Source organism: Protobothrops mucrosquamatus, unplaced genomic scaffold (genome assembly GCF_001527695.2).
Source record: "Protobothrops mucrosquamatus isolate PMUCROS unplaced genomic scaffold, P.Mucros_1.0 scaffold2415, whole genome shotgun sequence".
NCBI classification, from domain to species: Eukaryota; Metazoa; Chordata; class Lepidosauria; order Squamata; family Viperidae; genus Protobothrops; species Protobothrops mucrosquamatus.
This window is the reverse complement of record NW_015388487.1, coordinates 1-21870: the sequence shown is the minus strand read 5'-3', so window position 1 is coordinate 21870 and position 21870 is coordinate 1. Positions and strand designations below refer to the sequence as shown.

At 39.3% G+C, this 21870-nt stretch overlaps 2 protein-coding genes across 2 annotated transcripts in view; both read right to left on the bottom strand.

Moving 5' to 3' along the window:
• Positions 1 to 3081, bottom strand: part of LOC107295607 (importin subunit beta-1) — a 74839-nt gene extending 71758 nt beyond the window's left edge. The window contains exons 1-2 of the mRNA XM_015824921.1: positions 3008 to 3081; positions 1630 to 1688 (exon numbers count right to left, since the gene is read on the bottom strand). Of these exons, the coding sequence (XP_015680407.1) occupies positions 1630 to 1688; positions 3008 to 3047 (99 nt within the window). The 5' untranslated portion in view covers positions 3048 to 3081. The remainder of the gene's footprint in view (positions 1 to 1629; positions 1689 to 3007) is intronic.
• A 6431-nt stretch (positions 3082 to 9512) lies between these two features.
• LOC107295606 (puromycin-sensitive aminopeptidase-like) lies at positions 9513 to 13168 on the bottom strand (the record flags this gene model as incomplete). Its single annotated transcript, XM_015824920.1, has 3 exons — positions 9513 to 9746; positions 12869 to 12916; positions 13013 to 13168. Coding segments are annotated over 3 exons (357 nt in total), but the record flags the coding sequence as incomplete, so codon positions are not given.
• Positions 13169 to 21870: the final 8702 nt, after the last annotated feature.

The window sequence follows — 21870 nt, the reverse complement described above, 5'->3', positions numbered from 1 at the left end:
ACAAATGTTCATCCTGAATAGCAATAGCAATAAGACTTATATACCACTTCACTGTGTTTTACAGCCCTCTCTAAGCGGTTTACAGAGTCAGCATATTGCCCCCGACAATCTGGGTCCTCATTTTACAGACCTCGGAAGGATGGAAGGCTGAGTGAACCTTGAGCTGGTGAGAATCCAACTGCCGAACTGTTGGCAGCCTGCAGTACTGCATTCTAACCACTGCGCCACCATGGTTTAACAGGTTATGACACATTTTATTATATTCTATTTTTCTACACATGTGCACATATATTGACTAATCAATTATCAACAGCAAAGGGTCACCATCATAAGCAATTACACTCAATTTGTATTTCTATTCTCCTTTAAGACCTTACAATGAATATACAGGTAGTCCTTGACTTACAACCATTTCTTTATTGACAGTTTAAAGTTATAACGGCACTGAACATAGTGACTTATGACCTTTTTTCACACTAATTACTGTTGCAGCATCCCCATGGTCACATGATCAAAATTCAGCCACTTGGCAACTGGCATGTATTTATGACAGTTGCAGTGTCCCGAGGTCATGTGATCACCTTTTGTGACCTTCTGACAAGCAAAGTCAATGGGGAAGCCATATTCACTTAACCGTGTTGCTAACTTAACTGCAGTGATTCACTTAACTGTGGCAAGAAAGGTCATAAAATGGGGGAAAACTCACTTAACTGTCTTGCTTAGCAATGGAAATTTTGGGCTCAATTGTCATAAGTCGAGGACTACCTGAACCTTAACCTTGACTCAGTAAATATAACAGTTACCTACATGACTCCCTCATATATACTGGATTAGACTTCATTCACTGTTAAGCACTAGACTTTGTTATTCTGGTACTTATGCTAGATAATGGATGAAATGCTTAGAACTTTCATTTCGCTACTAGTATTGCTCTAAATCAATCCTTTTCAGCATAGGGATGAATGGAATATTTCACAAATAATTTGTATTTCAGAGACTGAAGCAAACCAATGTGTATTTTCAAACCAGGTTTAAAAAAATGTTCGTATAAGATACACACACACATATATGCAACACCTGGATACAAAATTATTCAAATCTATGGAAACCACCACAAAAACAAGAGAAGGGAAAATGGACAAAAATGGAAGAGCAGAAAAAGTACAGAAAATGGGGGATGGTTTGCAGGCAGAACAAGAGAATCTTTAGACTAGGGAAGGAGGCAGAAAAAGCCGAAACCTAGTAGGTCTGGTTATGAGTTTAAAAGCCCGTTCCAAACAACCTCCTGCCGTTTGCCTTTAACCCACTACACATGCCGGCTGGCCCCGAAGATCCAATCTATCTTCTCCACTTTCCCTCCATACATGCAGCGCGGTAAATCCAAGCCGCCCTCCCCTTCGTTTTCCCTCCCACGATTGGATGGTGCGATTTCCGAGAGCTTTACCATTGGCTACTTCATTCTTGCCCACCCCCTGCTAAAGAGAGAAGAGAGAGAAAAGAAAAAGGCTTGTTAGGCTGAACCCCTCTATGGCGGCTGCCTGGTCTGATGCGCGTCTTTTCATACAGGGGAAATATCGCACTTTCGCAAACCCCACCCAAATTCAGCTCAACTGTTGTATTTTCCCTTACCAGGTTCTCCATGGCTGCCTGTTCCAGGAACTTCTGAGCCGCTTCAAGCTCGGTGCAGTCTGCAGAAGGCCCGGGGGGGGGGAGAGAGAGAGAGAGAAAAATACACCAAGTAGTGTCAGTGAGGACCCCAAAGCTCAGTATCAACCCAACAATAACCCCCCCCCCGAATGTTCTCGCCTCTTTCCGGCTATTCAACCGCTCTTCCTCCTTAAATCAGGACACCAACAATTCTGAATATGAAGGTCTTCAACCCCCTTGGAGAGCCCCCCCCCGCGCCGTGACATGCTTCTACTCAAACTTTATTTTCCATCAATCAGATCCACACACAGATTGGGAGGGGGTCAAGAAGAAAAACACTTCTTGGGGGACTTTGCAAGTACAGTATAACAGCAACCTCACTCCATCCACAACGAATAATCTAGTTTTTAAAGATTTGGGGGGGAGAGATACACTCAACATTTGTCAAAATACCAGTATGTCTCCAGCCCCATTGTCAAATCCCCCAATTACCTATCACAGTCAACCTCAGCCCACCGATTTTGGCGTACAGCGGACCTGAAAAACCTACATAAATACCGGGCCTTAACGTTCCCAACGCGTGCGCTGCATTTCATTGCCACCCTACCTTTACCCTCATGGAGGCTCTGGTCTTACGGTTGGCACGATGTGAGGCCATCGCTTATTCTCCCGTCAGTTTCCGTCCCCTATGTAAGCCAGCACGTCTGGGAAGAAGCTCTCGGACTAGACGACTTGCCCCACAGTCATACCGTCTCCACCCAACCCTTATCCCGTATGCCACGCAAAGCGACTTTATCCCCACCCTCAAAAAGAACCTGTCTTCTCGTATCATGCAGCGAATCCATTAACTTGTGACCAAAGCTACCTTCTTCCAAACACGTGCACCATTACATTCATCAACTGACCCGGCTGATACAGTAAGCGTTTTTTAAAAAAGAGTTTTACGCCGAAGGCTACTTCCTTGCCAGCCTAGCTAGGGAATTCTCAGTCTCCCCCACCCCACAAATGATGAAATTCACGCTTGCCCCTCCTTTCCCTCCAAGCATGGGGCCCAAACCAAGCACTCAGTGGTTCCTTTATCCCCCAGGCCAGAGACTGGGCCTGACTCTTCCAACGGCCCCGAATCCTCAAGGGGAGGGACCGTTGCTTCCTCCTTCGCCCCTTTTCACACCTTCTCCCTTGATCTTTCATTCCCTCCCGAACAACGGCTTCGGCAAACGCCTTCCCCAGAGTCACATATGCCCTATAACTAGATGCCCTTCCCTGCCCCCAACCTCGAAGAGATGCTTTCACCCCAACCATTCCTCCCTTAGCAACACATCTGTAAGGAAAAGGCCTGTAGCATCTCTTTCCCCTTTACCTGGCGAAACTGTCTTCTCCAAGATAGTAATGAGTTCCATGGTGGCGGGCAACGAGGTGAAGCTAGGAAGGAGGAAAGAGGGGAACGGAGTCGGTGACCGCCGCCTCACTCTCCGTCCGCTCAATTGACCGGCCGGTCTCTCCCCTTCGCGCGCTCTTTACTTTCCCCTCAGCTGCGAGGAGGTCCCACCCCCGGCGGAAGCTACTCGAGTCTCCCCTACAACTTCCCCTCCCCCTCCTCACAGACAACTCCTTGTGGCGGCGGGAGAGGAGGAGGGGTAGGGAAAGGGCGCGCGCCCACTAAACGAGGGATAACTAAACGATTCAGGGAGTGCGACTCAGACTGGGGGGCGGGGGGAAATAAAATACAGAACAGCGTGCCTCCCGCACAACTGCCCTGAGGGGACGCTAATTCACTACCGTATTTTCTAGCGGATTAACTGGACAGGCCTTAGTCCGCCTTCAAGCACGTAACGTTCATGCGTATGCACCGTGCTCACGCACTACACTTCCTGCCAAGGCGCATGAAGTACCTCCACCGCTCCTTTTCAACGGGCCAACGCCCGCCGTCCCCTCCTTCCCACGCTGGTTGGCCGCTGCGGCTCGTACGTCATGAGGCTGACAGGTCGAAAGGAACGCATGGTTTCAAAAACTTTGTATTTAAATAAGATGTGCAGTTAATTAAGACAGCAATCATATGCCCTTATACCGGTACTAGGGAAGAGATCAATCAAGGTAATAGGAATTTGTTTTGAGCATACAAACATAGTTTGCAAAAGAAAAACTACCATATACAGTACTCTTCCATTTGGTGTTCTACAAGAGATTAACATAGACTGAGGAACCGAACCCAGGAGGAAAAGCAGAGAAGACAAGACTTCCATATCATTTATGAAGGCCATGAAAATAGGAAACTATGGAGACCATAGACTAGGGGACTGGGAAAGTAATAATGCAGTAATATTAGGGTTTATATATCTAAACCTTGATCTATTAGACAGAGCCCTGAAGCCTAATTCAATAAACACAAGGGAACAAATCTTTGCAGCTAAGCCTCCTGATCAACCTTCAAGAAGAGGGAGGCTCAGCCAGTTTTCAAGGGTAGGCAAATATTTGGTGACTTAAAAAATACATCTGGATTTTTTGGGAGGGGGGTTAAGGGTAACAGTAGACCATCAAATAAATACGTCAGCAAATAGAGTTTAGATTTCTGTCACATTTTAATTTTCTCAGGGTTGGAGTGTCCTCCCCCACCCTTTCTTTCAAGGCTTGTTAACTTATTGTTACATGAAATTTATACACCATTTACTCCCACTTCTTCAGTTCTTAGGATCCAAGTCACAAAACAGTGCCTTGCCTAATTTTAGCATAAGTTATACTTCAGTATGGTACAACCAGTTTAGAGCAGTATTATTAAGAAAGTACTGAATTTAGAATGTGCATGTTTCAGAATTATGTGAAAAATGACAGCTGAATAGGAAAGGAAAGAGACCGATAAAAGAATATCTGTAGCTCAGGGTTGAAATGAGGTGTCATTGGTGCTCTCTGAGATTGATTGCTTTGTTGCAAACGTTTCATACCCAAACCAGGTAACATCAGTGCTAGTAAGGGAGTGGGGTTTGCTCTCAATTTATATTCTAGTGCAGGCATGTCAAACTCGTGACGTCGCGTGACGTATCGGAGCTTTTTCGCCATTGCCGGCAATGGGGTGGGCGCGGCTCCGCTATGATGAAACCGGCCCGTGGGCTGGCAGTTTGACACCCCTGTTCTAGTGGCTTGCCCTGTCAGTGTTGGTGGGAGTGGTCTTGGAGGTTCTTTGGTTGGGCTGTTTAGTGTTAGCTTGTTTGGCATTTACCTGACATACCTCTCTATCCAATTGTATCATTACCAGAGACTCCTACCTACAACATCGTAAAAGAATTAACAAAAAAGGTTGGGCACCTCACAGGGGGAAGCAAATACTCCATCAACTCCCCACTACAGTGCCTTCAAAGAATCAAAAACATGACAATACATGAGGATGAAATCATGGTCTCATTTGATGTCACAGCCCTTTTCACATCCATAGACCTGGAATCAGCCAAAGAATCTATGACAACCTTGCTCCACAGCACACCTGACTTAACCAAATACACAAAGATTGAAACATCCAGGATCATGGATCTTATCAACTTCTGCCTAACCACATACTTTCAATTTGATGGACAAACTTACCAACAAATCAAAGGTACACCTATGGCAGGGGTGTCAAACTCAATTTCATTGAGGGCTGCATCAGCATTGCGGTTGCCCGTGGGGGGGGCGGGGGGGCGGCCTACTGGGTGGGCGTGGATGGAGTGGGTGTGGCCTACTGGGTGGACATGGCCATCTCTACATTGTTTGCATCATGGGTGCCTGTGGGGGCCTGGGCAGGAGTGGGACAGATCTGAGGGTCTCTGGCAGAAGGGGGTGGAACCAGGGCAAGCGCCAAGGCATGGTGCATCTTCATTCCTCACAAAGGGTGACACCTCCCCAGCATGCACCCAGGGGGTGGGGCCGACACAGCAGGGGCTGGTTCCTCGGTGTTTCTAGACGGCCTTGTGGAGCTAAGACTGAATGCGTTTCAGCATAGATGGCCACCACAAAATTGTACATTGGCTCCCGGCCGGCCTGGGCCAGGGCCAAGGCACCGGGGGCCGTTCTCTCACTGTTTCCAGGATGGCTTCGCGGGCCACATGAAACCACGGGCCGCATCCGGCCCCCGGGCTATGTGTTTGACATGTCTGACATATGGGTTCACCGCTTTTAGGACTCATAGCAGTGGTTCTAATGCAACATCTGGAATCGATAGCACTCCCACAAATACAACCCAAAATATGGATCAGGTATGTAGATGACACCTTTACCATAATAAAAAAGGACTAATTAGAGAACACACACAAAACCATCAACATCTTCAAAGGAATCCAGTTTACTAGAGAAGAAGAAAGCAACAATTCACTACCCTTCCTGGATATCCTGATCAGCAGAAACCACAATGGCAAACTAGAAACACAAGTGTACTGAAAAACCACCCACACCAATCAAGTGCCTCACTACCAAAGTAATAACACAATCTCCCACAAGAGAAGCTGTGTAAGAACTCTATTCAGATGAGCACAAACACACTGCAGCAACCCTGAATAGCAGAAAAAGGAAACAGAGCATCTATATACAACATCTTCCAACAAAATGGATAGCCACGCAACTTCATCAAAAACTGCCTGACCACTCAATCCAATATAGCACAACCAGCACAAGCTGTAAAAAGAATAACACTGCCATACATCCAAGAACATCTCAGAAACCACCAACAGACTATTGCAACCACATGGCATCACCGTAGCACACAAACCAACTAAAGCCCTCCAAAACATCCTAAGTAAACCTAAAGACCCAGCAGCCACAGAAGAAAAAACAGGAGTCATCTACAACATACAGTATAATGACTGCAGCAGCCACTATGTAGGACAAACAGGCAGAAGACTAGCAGAACACATCCATGAACACCAACTAGCAGTCAGAAGACATGATGAAAACGCCTTAATTTTACAACATAGGGACAGACTTAGCCATAGTTTCAACTGGGAAACTGTGACCATTCTAGGCCAAGCCGAATCCAAAAACACTAAGGAATTTCTAGAAGTTTGGCACGCTGACAAATTAGCTATTAATAGACACATAGACATAAACAATATCGACATACTATGCAAAAGAGGCAATCAACAAGCCAAAAAGGGAACAAAAAGACCAAAACACCAGCAATCAGCACCCAGATGAACATAGATTAACTCCAAGATTAACATCAGACCAACAATCAAGAAGTAAACAATACCCCAATCAAGGAACTGCCAAGCAAGCTAACAATAAACAGTCCAACCAAAGTGTCAACATCCAGCTCGAGAATCCAAATAAAACTTCAGGTTCATTCCGTCTCTGAAAATCTGTTTATTGAATACACTGCATGGTTATGTCGAAGCAAAACTAACTCTGAGGTTCCAACACCAATTCATAGACTTAAACAATAATTTTCCCATTCAAACCCCCAACGTCTTATGTAGTCCATATCAACAAGTTCACTTTGTTATGGGAACTGTTTCAAATCCACACCTGTTCTGGTGTCCATGAAAAGGCTTCAGGCTCTCACGGTCTTCAGCTGAATCGTAGAAATTTCATTTCTCCATCTAACCCACTTGAAAGTAACACTTCCCCCCCCCTTAATCGAAAGGCAAGTTGAACCGCAGAGGCACATAGCTGCCAAAGTTTCATCCTTGACACAAAGAAGCACCAAGACCATTCCCACCAACACTGACAGGGCAAGCCACCAGAATATAAATTGAGAACAAACCCCATTCCTTACTAGTACTGATGATGTTACCCAGTTTGGGTAATGAAACATCTGCAACAAAACAGCTAAGCTCAGAGAGCACCAAGGACCCCTCATTAGAAAGTTAGAGTTTTCTGTCATGTCCACATCAGGCTGTTGCCACATTTCAAAATAACAATGTCCTATCACTGAGAGACCATAGAAATTACATCTATTCAAGAAATCCCTACACCTCAACATAGGTATGTGTGCATGCTCTATCCTAAAAAAGTTTAGGGCTTTCATAATGCTACTTGTTTCACGAAGTGTTACAGTATAGTCATACATACCACTGAACAGCAGTAAGGAATGAGATCCATTTCCTGTAGGATGACTGCAAAACTTGCAAAAAGTAATTACTCTGGTGAGGAGCCAGAATACATTAGCTATATAGAACATTGCCCTGGAAGACAGCTGGTCTAAACACACTCTCAGATGCTTTTTCAGCCACATTTTTGTATTAGAGCAGGGGTGTCAAACTGCCAGCCCGTGGGCTGGTTGCATCATGCAGAGGCCACGCCCACCCCAGCTCCAGCAATGCAAAAAAAGTCACGCTACGGCATGACACGTGACGCAGTGAGTTTGACAACCATGTATTAGAGGTACACATTTTTTAAAAAAAAAAGTGTTAAAGGTTAGTTAGCTAAGGGTTAAAATTTAACTTAGGCACCATTTATTTCAGCAAGATCTGGATATAACTAAAGTTTAAGTTTGAATCCAACCTAAATGTTTCATATAGAAGATCCCCTGTAATGAACATGAATTGCATAAAATAAATTCACAAGGATTTCCCCCCCCCCCCGTAATTAAAAGGGCAAGGGATAATTAATTTTGGATTGTTCCAGTAACAAGTTATACTGCAATGGATGCGAGCTGTACAAAAACACTACAATTGCAATGGGCTTAGGTAGAAAATGGCTCAGGAAGTCAAATATGTTTAACACTAACTACACTGTCCTTAACTAAACCCAGGTTTATTTCTGAATTTGAAGGGAAACATACCAAAATGCAGCTACAATTAAAAGAGGGAAACTCGTGTACCACAATCCATTTCAATTGCTTCATAGCCATGGTCATACATACAAGGCTGTGTACAAAAAAATAAAAAAAATATTTTGCCAATATACACACACCAAAACCAAGACTCTTTAATTTCACATTGACGTTCCTTTTTATTAATGCCAACTTTTTTGTTCTTCTTTTAAAACAATAGAACAAAAACATGTTTCCAGGGAAGCAGTTTGACAGCTAGGGTCTGATGACCTTCTCAGATTAACAAAGCCACACCAAGTATGAATATTAGGAAAAGGTATTTTAAAAAGGGGAACTGTAAACATTTGTGGGAGGAGTGATGTTGGATATGGAATTGGTAAGCAGGAACATGCTACTCTATTCAGCAATTGATGGCATAAAGCTTAGATTTTTCTCATCATGCCAACTAGTGTAAGTTTAAGGCTTCTGAATCCAATTACCAAACATTACCAAATAAAGTGGAATGGGAAGCTGCAATCACAAGGAGTTAGGGTAGTGTTTTATTTCTGAAACAGAACACCTTTTTCAAACTCCTAGGTTATGCATTAAGTGCGATGAGACTTTACAGTGGCCCAGAAGGATCCAATCACAATACTAAATCTTCCTTGCATGCAGGAGTAAGGTATAAAAAAAGACAGAAGGAGGGGGGATAATTTCTTTTTAATGTAGCTGAGAAACATGTTTCCATACAAATTTGCAATCTCTGATATTATTAGCAAATGAAACAAAAAAGGGGGGAGAGAAAAGACAAGACAGAATATTTTATTTATCAAAAAGTGAGACAAGGGAGCCTTACAAGCCTTCAAAATCTGAACCAAGATCCTATGTTGTTTCCCAGAACCTTCAGCTAAGGTGTAAGGGAGGAGTGTATTAAATACCACTGACAAGCCTTAAGGACATTTCACAGTTTTGTTATGCTCTATTTTATTACTATTATATTTACAGGGTGGTTGGTTTGTTGTTTCTTTGTTGCTAACTTTTGGTAACATTTTTAATAAAATTTACTTCTGAATTTGAGTAGGAGCCAATAAACTACATTCATTGCCCAGTCCCCATTGATGTGAGAAAAGACTTCAATTTCGTTGGTGCACTATCCAACTGTTGAATAGCAGCTCTTCCTCCTCACGCCAAGGCAGTTGGGCCAGAGGAGCTGGGGTGGACAAGGATGAGCTTACACAGCAGTTGGTGACGCTTTGCATTGCAGGAGGTACTGGTGGACATTTTCAGCATCACGCTTCAGCCATGCAGCGTTCAACAGGATGTTTTCACAGCACTGCTGGATGGTACGCTCAGCTGATGGAGCTGGGTGACTCTCAAAAAAAACCTAGATGAAATGAAGTAACATTCTCTGGGAGTATCACATCTGATGACATTTTCATATGGATGAATCAGTCAGAATATAGGGACTTAATTTCACAACATACAGTATAACAGTTTGGATGAGCACAGACTCTAACTGCAAAAACAGGCTGCAGTGTTTGGCATTTTGGTGTTAAAGACAGTAGCACAGAATCTACCTTGCATTAAGACAAGTAAAAATATTTTTTGCAATTATATACTTACAGTCAAGTGAATGAGTAAGTACACCCCATGTAAAGTTTTTCATTTTTAACACATGTAGACATATTTTATCTTTATTCAAACAATATATCAAAGTGATGTAATTGAACAGAAGAACTATGGAAAACTGACTTTGCAATCATTTATTCAACAAAAAATGAACAGATATGCCATTTTCTTCTGTGGAAAATTTAAATACACCTTTGGCTCTAATGCCTGATATTGCTCCCTTTGGAAGAAACAATTTCAAGTATGTGTTTCTTATAACTGTCTACCAGACACTGATTGGGGGGTATTTTTCTCTAGTCTTCCATGCAAATTATTTTCAGTTGTGCAAAGTTTGAGGGTTGGTTTTTTTTTTGCATGCACAGCCTGTTTCAAATCATGTCACAGCATCTTGATGGGATTTAGATCTGGGTTTTGACTTTGTCTTGGCCATTCTAGAACTCTACATTTCTTTTTTTTCAGCCATTCCTTGGTGGGTTTACTGTAATGTTTAATGTCATTGCCATGTTGCAAGGTCCACTTTCACTTGTCCTTCAATCTTCTGAAAGAAGGTCTCACATTAACCTCAAGCCCCTCCAGTACAATGAACAATTCATACTGGATTCTATGATGATGAGCTGCCTAGGCCCTGATGCAGAAAAGCCACCCCAAACAATATTTCCACCACCATGCTTTAACAGTTGGTATCAGGTTCTTCCGGTGAAACGCTGTCTTTGGTTTTTCCCAAACACATCTTCTGGTAATATGGCCAAATAATTCTATCTTTGCCTCACCTGTCCACAGCACATTGTTCTGGAAGTCCTGGTCTGCCTAGGTATTAATGAGCAAACGTTAGTCTTGCCCTGATGATCTTTCTGGACAGCAAAGGTTTCTTCCTGGCACATCTCCTATGTAGATATAATTCCTGTAACTTCTTTCTAATGGTAGACTCATTGACATCATGTTGACTCACTTCAACATCAATAGTGATGAGAGCTACCTGTAGCTCATGTGATGAAATTCTGGGGTTCTTAGAGACTTCTTGAGGCATCTTGAGTTCTGCTCTCATGCTGAACTTGCTGGGGTGGCCTGATCTGGGCAACTGGGCAGTTGTTTGAAATGGTCCCAGTGTAATGACTGATTTTAAATTGTTTGACAATCTTTTTAGATGGACTACAAAATGTAAATTGTGCATTGTGCATTGAGCCGTGGTGGCGCAGTGGTTAGAATACAGTACTGCAGGCTACTTCTGCTAACTGCTGGCTGCCTGCAGTTTGGCAGTTCTATTCTCACTGGTTCAAGGTTGACTAGCCTTCCATCCTTCCAAGGTTGGTAAAATGAGGACCCAAATTGTTGGGGGCAATATGCTGACTCTGTAAACCGCTTAGAGAGGGCTGTAAAGCACAGTGAAGTGGTATATAAATCTAAGTGCTATTGCTATTGTATTTGTTATATCCCCTTTATCAATCTTGTTGAAAAGATGATCAGATATCTGTAAATTGAAATATGTTGAAAAAGTCAAAAATTTCAGTAGGGTGTACTTACTTTTTCTCATGACTGTACATTGCAAGAATGTGCAAGATTCAGCAATTCAGGAACAGAGTGTTCTTGAGAATGTCACAGAATCATGCTGAACCTCTCTAGACCATGCCATTCTGGGGGCACTTTGGTGGTTTTCAGAATTCCATGAACCAGAAGGGGACATCTCAAACAAGTTTGGGGAATTTATTTCTAGAAAGTGCTGAACCATGACCAGAACACCACAGTCTAGAGAGGGAACAGAGTAACAGAGTTCTCCAAAGCATTCCATTCCTGAATCACCAAATAGGGCATATTCTCTATTACATTGCATTCTTCTTTTTCAGTTCCACGAAACCATGTTTTAACAGACTAATTGGAAGAACAAGGTGCCCATTATTCAGGAATGTCCACTGACTGAGAAATAGAGCACTGTGGAGATGTAGGTTACCAAACTCTCAAATGACTCTGAGTGGCTTACCACTAGGAATAAACATATATGAATGGAGAAATGATGGGTATTATGTCACTTGTGTCATTTTATACCATGTGCATGACACAATTCATTCAAATTGTCATTTGGGTCATTTGTGTAATGGCTGCATTATGCAAATGAGGTAAGTGTCCATTGCATCAAGGTCCAGTAAAATGAGGTTTTGCTGTAATTTGTTCCTTTATAATCCCAGGAAGGCTATCTATTATTCTACTTTAAAAAAAAACTCCATTTCTACTTCTCCAAGTGCCCAGTTTACATACAGAATATGAAAGAAGGGTTTAATAATTACACTGAGGCTCATTCAGCTACATTTTGAGGCAAAGTGTACTTTGGATACTGTTTGTCCTTCAAATATTGCTAAATGTCAACTTGCAGCATCCTTCATCACTGGCCACAGTGTAGGAATGCAAGTAGCTGTATTTCTGATACTTTGGACTACAACTCTCATACATCCTTGCTAGCCTGGTCAGGGATAATAGAAATTGTAGAACACCTAATGCTACTAAGATTGTCTATCCCTACAGCTTATTCTTGGAAAAGATCTTGAATTTACTGGACTTATACAACAGGAAAACAGAAGTTAATAAGCATGACAATTTTCTATAGCTACTTAGGCATTTAGTCCAGAAACTATTACAGAACACCAACAATCAATTGATAGTCTTTGACTCAATTGCCCACTAAATGTGATCCATCTGGTAATTCTGTAGGGTGATGGGACAAAAATGTACTGAGTCAGAGAACATAGTGCTGGTGTGTCAGGGGCTAGAACACCATCACCCCAATCCCCCTTTTCATTGAGGATGGTCCAACAGAGGAAAAGGAAAGAATCGTCCCAATCACTGGCATGTAAACCAGAAGGGCAGCAGCAAAGATATTGATCTTACCTTAACTTCTGTAGCCATTTTGTCAACTGCAAATCCATCGACTGACAACTGAAAATAGGAGCATAGAGCATTATAAATTAGGTGTGGATTAAAAAAAAGTTTTATTGTTTCAATACTGCCATAGCCAAGACTTTTTGTGCAAACCTTTATTAGCCTGGATATTAAGAACCCCCCCTGGTAGCGATTGTATAGTTCCTCCCAGTTGTCTCTGATGAACTTCCAGGCAGCCTTTCTGCCCTGCTTGCTGCCTCCTGCAACTCCACCAATGACAGATACTGTGTCTTGGGGACGTACCTCTTCCTGCCAATGGAATAAGAAATGTAGTAAGCCAAGCTGATTTGAATCTATAAAATAAATATCACATATAATGACCCAAGAGATACCTTTATTTTATAAGTTTTTGCATCCATCAGACATGCTTTAATGATTTAGAGTAGAAGATTTCAGGCTTTGTAGCTTCATGGAACTTGTTGTATAATGATCAGTAACTGGACTTACCATGAAGTACCATACTGACCAACAAAAGGTGCATTTGATAAAAAAGGATTAATAAGCATTTAATAAGCATCTAGCCAGAAGACAGGGTTGAAGATTTATTCCTGTTTCATAGAGGAAGTCCCTTCCTTTCAGTAACACGCACTGACTTCAGCTGAGTAAGGCTGAAATTCTTTTGAGTAATTAATTCATTGTAACAGCAACAATAATAACAAAACCTTTACCGCTAGCAAGAAACATAGGAAAATGGAAAAACAATATACAACAGTTGGCAAAATGGTACAGCAGTTAATGATTTGATTCCGAATTGCTTGAACTGTCTTGACTGTCTCCTTGTACAATGGAAACATTAGGTCCATTTTTCAGTGACCATAAAAATACTTCACTCTCCTTGTACAATGGAAACATTAGGTCCATTTTTCAGTGACCGTAAAAATACTTCATTGTTAAGTCCAACTACCATTCTCAGTTAACTGAAGATGGAGCTAATCACAAAGGAGTATATTTCAGAGGTATTCCCAGGAGACATCTTGTAGTAAGCAATCTTTTGTAGTACCATGGATCTGAAGGCTGCCTCTACAGAAGTAAACGTATCTGATAATGCTTATTTAACATAGCTGATTCTGCCCAGGTTGCCACCCTTTAAGTTTTTATCAGTGGAAGCCCCACATCAGAGCTACTGATATAGCCGAACCTCTGAAAGAATGAGCAGTGATGCTAGAAGAGGGCTGCTTCTTGCTAAGTATGCCAACCTGTGATGGTGGGTTATGTTATTTGTCATCTCAGGCTTCCTTCTTTTGTAGGAGACAAGTTATCAGTTCTCCACTCTCCTAGAGTACATTTCAGGTATATTCTTAGCACACTTTATATATACAATTTGTACCAGGTTTGTTCTCCAGGGTGGGAATAGTCTACCAGAAATTGGGAGACCATGAATTCTGGTGGTCAGTAAAATTTAGAACATGGGCATAAGAGAAATATTTGACCTTATCACCACCTTGTCTTGTTGGAATACAAAGAGGTCTCCTCTTAGAGCAAGAATATCTGTTCCACAAGTCCTAAAAATCAATGACAAATTCCATAAAGGTAAATACAGGATGACCAGGAGTACAAAGACATGTGCGTCTCAGGAAAGAATGCATCTGAGAGCGGTCAGAAGGGGATGCCCCTCACCTAGTCAGGGGTCAGAGCCCAAGATAGTTGCCTGACTGTATAGTGAGCTTGCTGTTCCCTCTCCAATTGCTTGTAGAAATTTCAATATTTCAGGGATATCTGCTGATGGTGCCACAAATCATTATCTTTTATACCACTCTTCAAATCAGTTGATAGACCGTGGTAGTGGCTGGGCATCTAGAAGCCTATGTGGTTTCCACTGTTGTGATGAAAGCCCAAGACTCAAGCAATGTTCCCATTTAATTTCTAAGAGCAAAGTTATAACCAGCAGGAGTCTAGGTGCATAACTAGGCCTTGAGTCAGAATATCTAGGCTTTTCAGATGTCACATGGGCTCTTTGCTCATCTCCACTAAAGTAAAGAGCTATGATTTCCCAGGCCAGAATACAGCAATTAAAATTACTGATGCCTTGAGTATCTTCACTTGCATACCACTCTGGATAGCACTAGAGTAGGTGGAAAGTATAGAGCAATCCATCTAGCCATGGTCAGAGCAACAACCCTACCTGCTCTGTTGACTTGAAATGTCAACAAAAGCAGCATCTCGGCTTTCTGTGGTCCATTGCCTGAGGAGGATTACCATCTTGTTGAGATCTCATAAAGTAATTCAGTTATTCCTTTATGTATTCTTTAAAAAAAATATTTTATTAATTTTTCATAGTTACAAATCTTTAGTGCTTAGTAAACATGTTGTCTGAGTCCACATATTTGACATTAATAATATAACTCCCATGCCTACTCTCTACTCCGTTTTTCTAGCCATTTGTAAAAATTATCCCATGTTTGAAAGTATTCTGTATCTTCTTTCCCTTTTATTTTCAATGTAAGCCTGACCATTTCCACACAGTCCAAAATTTTCCTAATTATGTCTTCTTCCGTTGGTGTTTCTTCATTTTTCCAATACTGTACAAATGTAATTCTTGCTGCTGTTAGTAGATGTAATATTAAATATATACATTTTTTATCATAGTTTTCTGTGATTATACCTAAAAGAAATAGTTCCGGCTTAAAATCTACGTGTTTTCTTAACATTTTCTCTAACCACATATGTATTTTTGAACAGAATTGTTTTGCTTTAGGGCATGTCCACCAAAGGTGGTAGTACACACCTGGCTTTTTCCTACATTTCCAACAGTTGCTAGACACGTTTTTAAACATTTTTGCTAATCTTGCAGGTGGTAAATGCTATCTGTAAAACATTTTATATAAATTTTCTTTATAGGTAGCTGCTCTTGTTATTTTATAATTTCTTTCCCATAAATTTTGCCATTTTTCTAATTCTACATTGTGCCCAAAGTTTTTTGCCCATGTTATCATTGTTTCTTTGACTTGTTCATCTTCCATCTTCAAGTTTAACAAAAAGTTATAGAGTTTATTAATCAATTTTTCATCTGATGACAATAGTATCTGGTCAAACAACGTCTGGTCTTTATAAAAACCATATGTTTTGGCGTCTTTCTCATATCTCGTTTGCACTTGCAAGTGTGCCACCATGATAGCTTAATGCCCTGTTCTTCCAATTCTTGTTTAGTTTGTAATTTCCCTTCGGTATTCAAAATGTCTTTATAAGTCACAAGTTTCTCATAGTTGATTAAATTTGGGTGCACAAAAGCATTTCTTACATAGTGATTTTGAAAATATTTATGGATTTTATTCTTCCCATACCATAGAAAGGCGTGCCATCCAAGTTGTAAGTCATGTCCTTCTAAGTATAGTAATCTTTTGTGTCTAAGGGTTATCCATTCTTTTAAACATGTTAATGCAGCTGCTTGATAGTATAGAACCCAGTCTGGTAACCCAAAATCTCAATTTTCTTTCACTTCTTATAACATTTTCAGTCTAATTCTGGCTTTTTTCCCTTGCCAGATAAATTTCAAAATCGATGCATTTAATTCATAAAAAAAATTCTCTAATTTTATAGGTATTGTTTGGAATAAAAAAGTAGTTTTGGTAAAATGTTCATTTTCACCGTCGCTGTTCTTCCCAATATTGATAGTTGTAGATTTTTTCATTTTTCCAAGTCTAGTTTTATTTGTTTTAATAGTTTAACATAATTATCTTCTTTTATTGTTGCATACCTTGCTGTTAAATATATCCCCAAGTATTTAACTTTCTTAACTATCTGGAGGTCTGTTTTTTCTGACAATTGGGGGGGGGGTTGTTTCTCTGTAAGGTTTTTGACTATCACTTTAGTCTTTTCTCTGTTTATTTTCAGTCCTGCTACTTCTCCAAATTCTTCAATCTTTGTCAATAATTTAGGGCTTGTCTCAAGAATACTAATAAGCGGAAAGCAAAACAACTGATCTGGGTGAGACTACTTTCCTTACCTCTCTACAAGTGAAAAATACCGGTTCTGGAAAAAAGCACTCAAAAGCAAGAAATCCCCAAGCTTTAGGGGGGGGGATTATTTTTTTCTCTACCCCTCCCTCCTGAACTATAAGCAGCAGTTTAAGCTTTGGGGAAATTAAAACTGACTTATAACAATATTGTGAAGATAATTGAGGGATAAAAGAAGGATAATTTGGGAAACCTTTGCTTCTATAAATCTTTTTTTGTTCCTTGTTTGGAAACCATTGGATTTTAACTTTTTAACTTTTTAAAGTTTGGTGGGAATGGACATCTAATGACATCTAGTGGCACATCTGAGAATTATATTTAACCTTGCTTTTTTTTTTATCTTACTAAGTTGTTTTGACTGGAGCTCTAAAACTTGGCTAGATGCCCAGACACAGCTTATAGTTTAAACTTTTTGGTGTCCTTGGAATTTATAGTCCTGAAGATTGTGGCTGGAAAAGAGAAGACTCTTTTTCGATTGCCCTTTTCTACAGGATGGATTACAATTATAAATAAAAATTGTTTTGAAGGCATCTGACTTCCTTGGATTACAAATACAGCTTGACCTGGAATTTTACAAGCTGTTTTGGTAGAGTGAATAACAAGAAACTTCTTCTAACAGAACACTTTGGATTACAAATTTTGGTATTTTTTTTCTTTTTTCCCTTTTGTTTTTTTTATTACTTATTATTTTTATTATTTACCTCTCCTATTTGTTAGGAGCCTATTGGATTACAAATTCTGATTTACTTGGTGGATTATAAAGTATGATTAAAAGATGAGCGTCCCCAATCTATGTAAAGTTGGAAAAAAAGGTACTTCTGCTCCCTCTTCTGCTTCTGCAAGTCCAGTTTATCAGAGATCAATTGATACAATGCTCCAACAAGAAAAGGCTAATAACTTCCAAAAGGAAACTCAAGAGACCCTACAAGCAATTCAAGAGGCAATCACTACTCACATGGCAGCTACAACGAGAAACCATGAGGAGATGAAAAGTGATCTTGATAAAATGAATCAAAAAATTAATAACATGGACTTTCAATTTGAAAATTTTAAACAGATGGTTACAGATAACCAACAAAGAATCCAAAAAATAGAAGATAAATCAACTGAGGTTGACCAGAAATTAGAAGTCTTAAAAGATGAAAATCAGAAATTGATGCAAATAAATGGAAAACTAGAAGACTCGGTAGCTGTCATGGAGATGGAAAGAGTCTCATATTTTTTAAGATTTCAAAATATAATGGAAGATAAGGAAGAGGATCTTCTAGACCTGATAACGGAATTATTGGCAGACGCATTAGGAATTGGGAAACAGGAAATGGAAGGAGAATTACATCAGATCTATCGAGTCAACTCAAACTATGTCAGAAGAAATAAAGTCCGAGGAGAAGTACACGTTAGATTTCTCAAAAGATCTATAAGAGACGAGATTCTGAGAAGAGTAAGAGATGAATCTTTGAAATACAAAGAAAAAGAAATTGTAGTCCTCAAACAAATCCCGAGGAGAATAAGAGAATCCCAAAGAGAATACCAGTTTCTAACTAGGAAATTAATTGAAAAAGGAGTGAATTTCAAATGGCTCATTCCAGAAGGGATTTTAATCTATTGGGATACGAAAAGATATAGATTGGAGACGCCACTTAAAGCAATGGAATTCTACGACAACCACAGAGCATTTCTGGAAGGAGGTGATTTTGAATCTGGTACAAAGAGAGAAACAAAGAAACAGGAAGAAATGGCAGTAGAAGGAGCAGTCAAACCAAGAGAGGAGGAAGAAATTAAAAACACATACACAGAAGAAGGAGCAAGACCAAGAGATCAGAGACAGATAAGATCGACTAGAAGATTAAGACCTACAGTAGATATAATTGAAAGAGATGGAGAAAGAGAGTGGGATTCTGTCAATGAATATAAATGGACTAAATTCTCCCTCAAAAAGGAAAAAATTCTTTACACGACTACAAAAATTAAAAATGGATATAATTTGCCTCCAAGAAACACATATTAAGAGACAACACTATAAGTTGTTAGAAGAACTGAAAATTGGTAAACTTCACTTTGCATTAGCACTTCAAAAGAAAAGACGAATAGCTCTATACAGTAAAGAAACGATGAACCCTAAACAAATGTATGTGCATGAAGAGGGGAGAATATTAATGGTAGAAATAGTGATGGATCAAAAACAGATACTGATGGTAGCAATATATGCACCAAATGATAAACAAGAACAATTTTACCAAAAATTACATATAAAAATATTAGAATTCAACTATCAAAATCTCTGTATAATGGGAGACTTTAATGCAATAACAGATGGAACTTTGGACTATAAAAGCGCTAAACAAGGGAGGAAAGGAGGAAATATATTACCTAAAGCGTTTTCAAAAATGACAGAAGAACTCTGTATCCAAGATATATGGAGAGAAAAAAATCCAAAAAAATTACAATATACATTTTATTCAAATAGACATAAATCATGGTCTAGAATTGATATGATATGGACATCTTTGGAACTTAATACGATGATACAAGAAATTGAGATAGAAACTAATGTTTGGCCAGATCATAACCCAATAAAGATGACTTGGAGAGGAACCAAGAAAAAATTAAGATGGTCCTTGAACAAATCTATATTGAAAGAAAAAGAATTTGTACAACTAGCAACAAAGGAAATGGATTTTTTTTTCAAAATAAGAAAGAAGAAACGTCCCTTCAAAATGTGTGGGATACGGCTAACGCATATTTCAGAGGGTTGGCTATAACCTATACCGCTAAAAAGAATAAAGAAAAGAAACAACAACAGTTAAAGTTGAAGGAAGAATTCAGAAAGTTAGACTCAGAATTACAAATAGACCCACAAAAGAAAATACTTAAGAAACAAATGGAGATAATAAAACACAAATTAAATCTAGCTGAGACGGAAATAATGGCTCAACAGATTAAGAGGGCTAAACAGAACTTTTTTGAAAATGCCAACAAACTGGAGAGATGGTTAGCATATAGACTGAAAAAAGAAAAAGAGAAAAAACTGATAAATAAGCTGAAAGATTCAAAAGGTGAATTACAGTTTCAAAATGATACAATTAAAAAAAATATTAAAGACTATTACGAGATACTTTACAATGCAGAGGAAATTTCAAAAGAAAAAATACAGCAGTATTTTAAAAAAGCAGACTTACCAAAAATTTCAGAGAATATTCAAAATATATTAAATGGAAAAATATCAGTGATGGAGATTGTAGAGGCTATAAAAAGGCAAAAAATTTGATAAGAATCCGGGTCAAGATGGATTACCTGCAGAGCTTTATAAATCATTACAAGATATACTAAACCCAATATTGAAAGAACTGTGCAATGAAATACTTTTGGAGGCTAAAATACCAAATACATGGATTGAAGCCAATATTACCTTAATACCCAAAGAAGACTCTGACCTAAGGCAAATAAAAAACTATAGACCAATATCGCTATTAAATGTAGATTATAAAATTTTCGCCTCAATAATAGCAAAAAGACTAAAGAAATTTTTGACCGAATTTATACATACAGATCAAAATGGTTTTCTACCTAAAAGACAGATAAAAAGTAATTTAAGAATGATTCTTGATGTGTTAGAGTACTATGAAATTCATTCCAGGGAAACAGATGGCTTTAATATTTCTTGATGCACAGAAAGCGTTTGACAGTGTAAACTGGCAATTTATGTTTCAGCAACTAGCGGAAATGGGACTTTGGAGAAAACTTTATAAATGTAATTAAAACAATTTATTGTAAACAAACAGCCAAAATAATTGTAAATGGAGATTTTACAGAAAACTTTAACATTAAAAAAGGCACAAGACAGGGAGGCCCACTATCTCCATTATTATTTATATAACACTGGAAGTATTGAATAGAAACATCAGACAAGATATAGAAATTAAAGGACTGGAGATAAAAGATGAAAAATATAAACTACAAGCATTTGCAGATGATTTGGTTTTTATATTGGAAGATCCACTTGAAACAAGCACTAAACTTATGGAGAAAATAGAAAAATTTGGAGAAGTGGCAGGGTTGAAAATAAACAGAGAAAAGACTAAAGTGCTAACAAAAAATCTAACAGAAAAACAAAAAAACCAACTGGCAAAAAAAAACAAATCTTCAAATAGTTTAAAAAGTCAAATACTTGGGAATTTATCTAACAGCAAGATGCGTAACAATAAAAGAAGATAATTACGTAAGATTGCTAAAACAAATAAAATTGGATCTGGAAAAGTGGAAAAACCTACAACTTTCAATGCTGGGGAGAATAGCAACAGTGAAAATGAATATCTTGGTTGGCATGCCTTTCTGTGGTATGGGAAGAATAAAATACATAGATATTTTCAAAACCACTTTATAAGAAATGCACTTCTTTTACAATGGGAAAAAATAAAAGCAAAAATTTATATCAAGATACCTGGATGGCTTTCAACAATGGAAGCTTTTGCTTACCCAAATTTAATTAATTACGACAAAGTTGTGACCTACTGTATAAAGATATCTTGGACAATGAAGGAAAATTGAAAGACAGACAATATTTACAAGAACAAGGTGTTGATCTATCATGGTGGCCATATTTGCAAATCCAAACGAGATATGAAAAAGATGTTAAAACAATGGGATTTTATAAAGAACAGACAGAATTTGACCAGATACTGTTAAAAACAGATGAAAAGTTGATTAAGAAACTCTATAAATATCTGTTAAGCTTAAAGATGGAGGAAGAACAAGTAAAAGAAACAATGATAATATGGGCAAAGAACTTTGGATATAGAGACTTCCGGTGTGCAGGCGACCTCGTCGGACGCAGCCGACAGCTGCCTCCCGCCTGTTTCGCGTAAAAGCCGTTTTGACAGCAAGTATCAGCTGTCAAACGGCTTGATACCTTTCCCCCGGGCATAAGGGGATCGGTGAGCTGCCCGGGGTAGGAGTTGAGTTCCCGAGTCGTCCTATGTGGACGATGTAGGTTAGAAC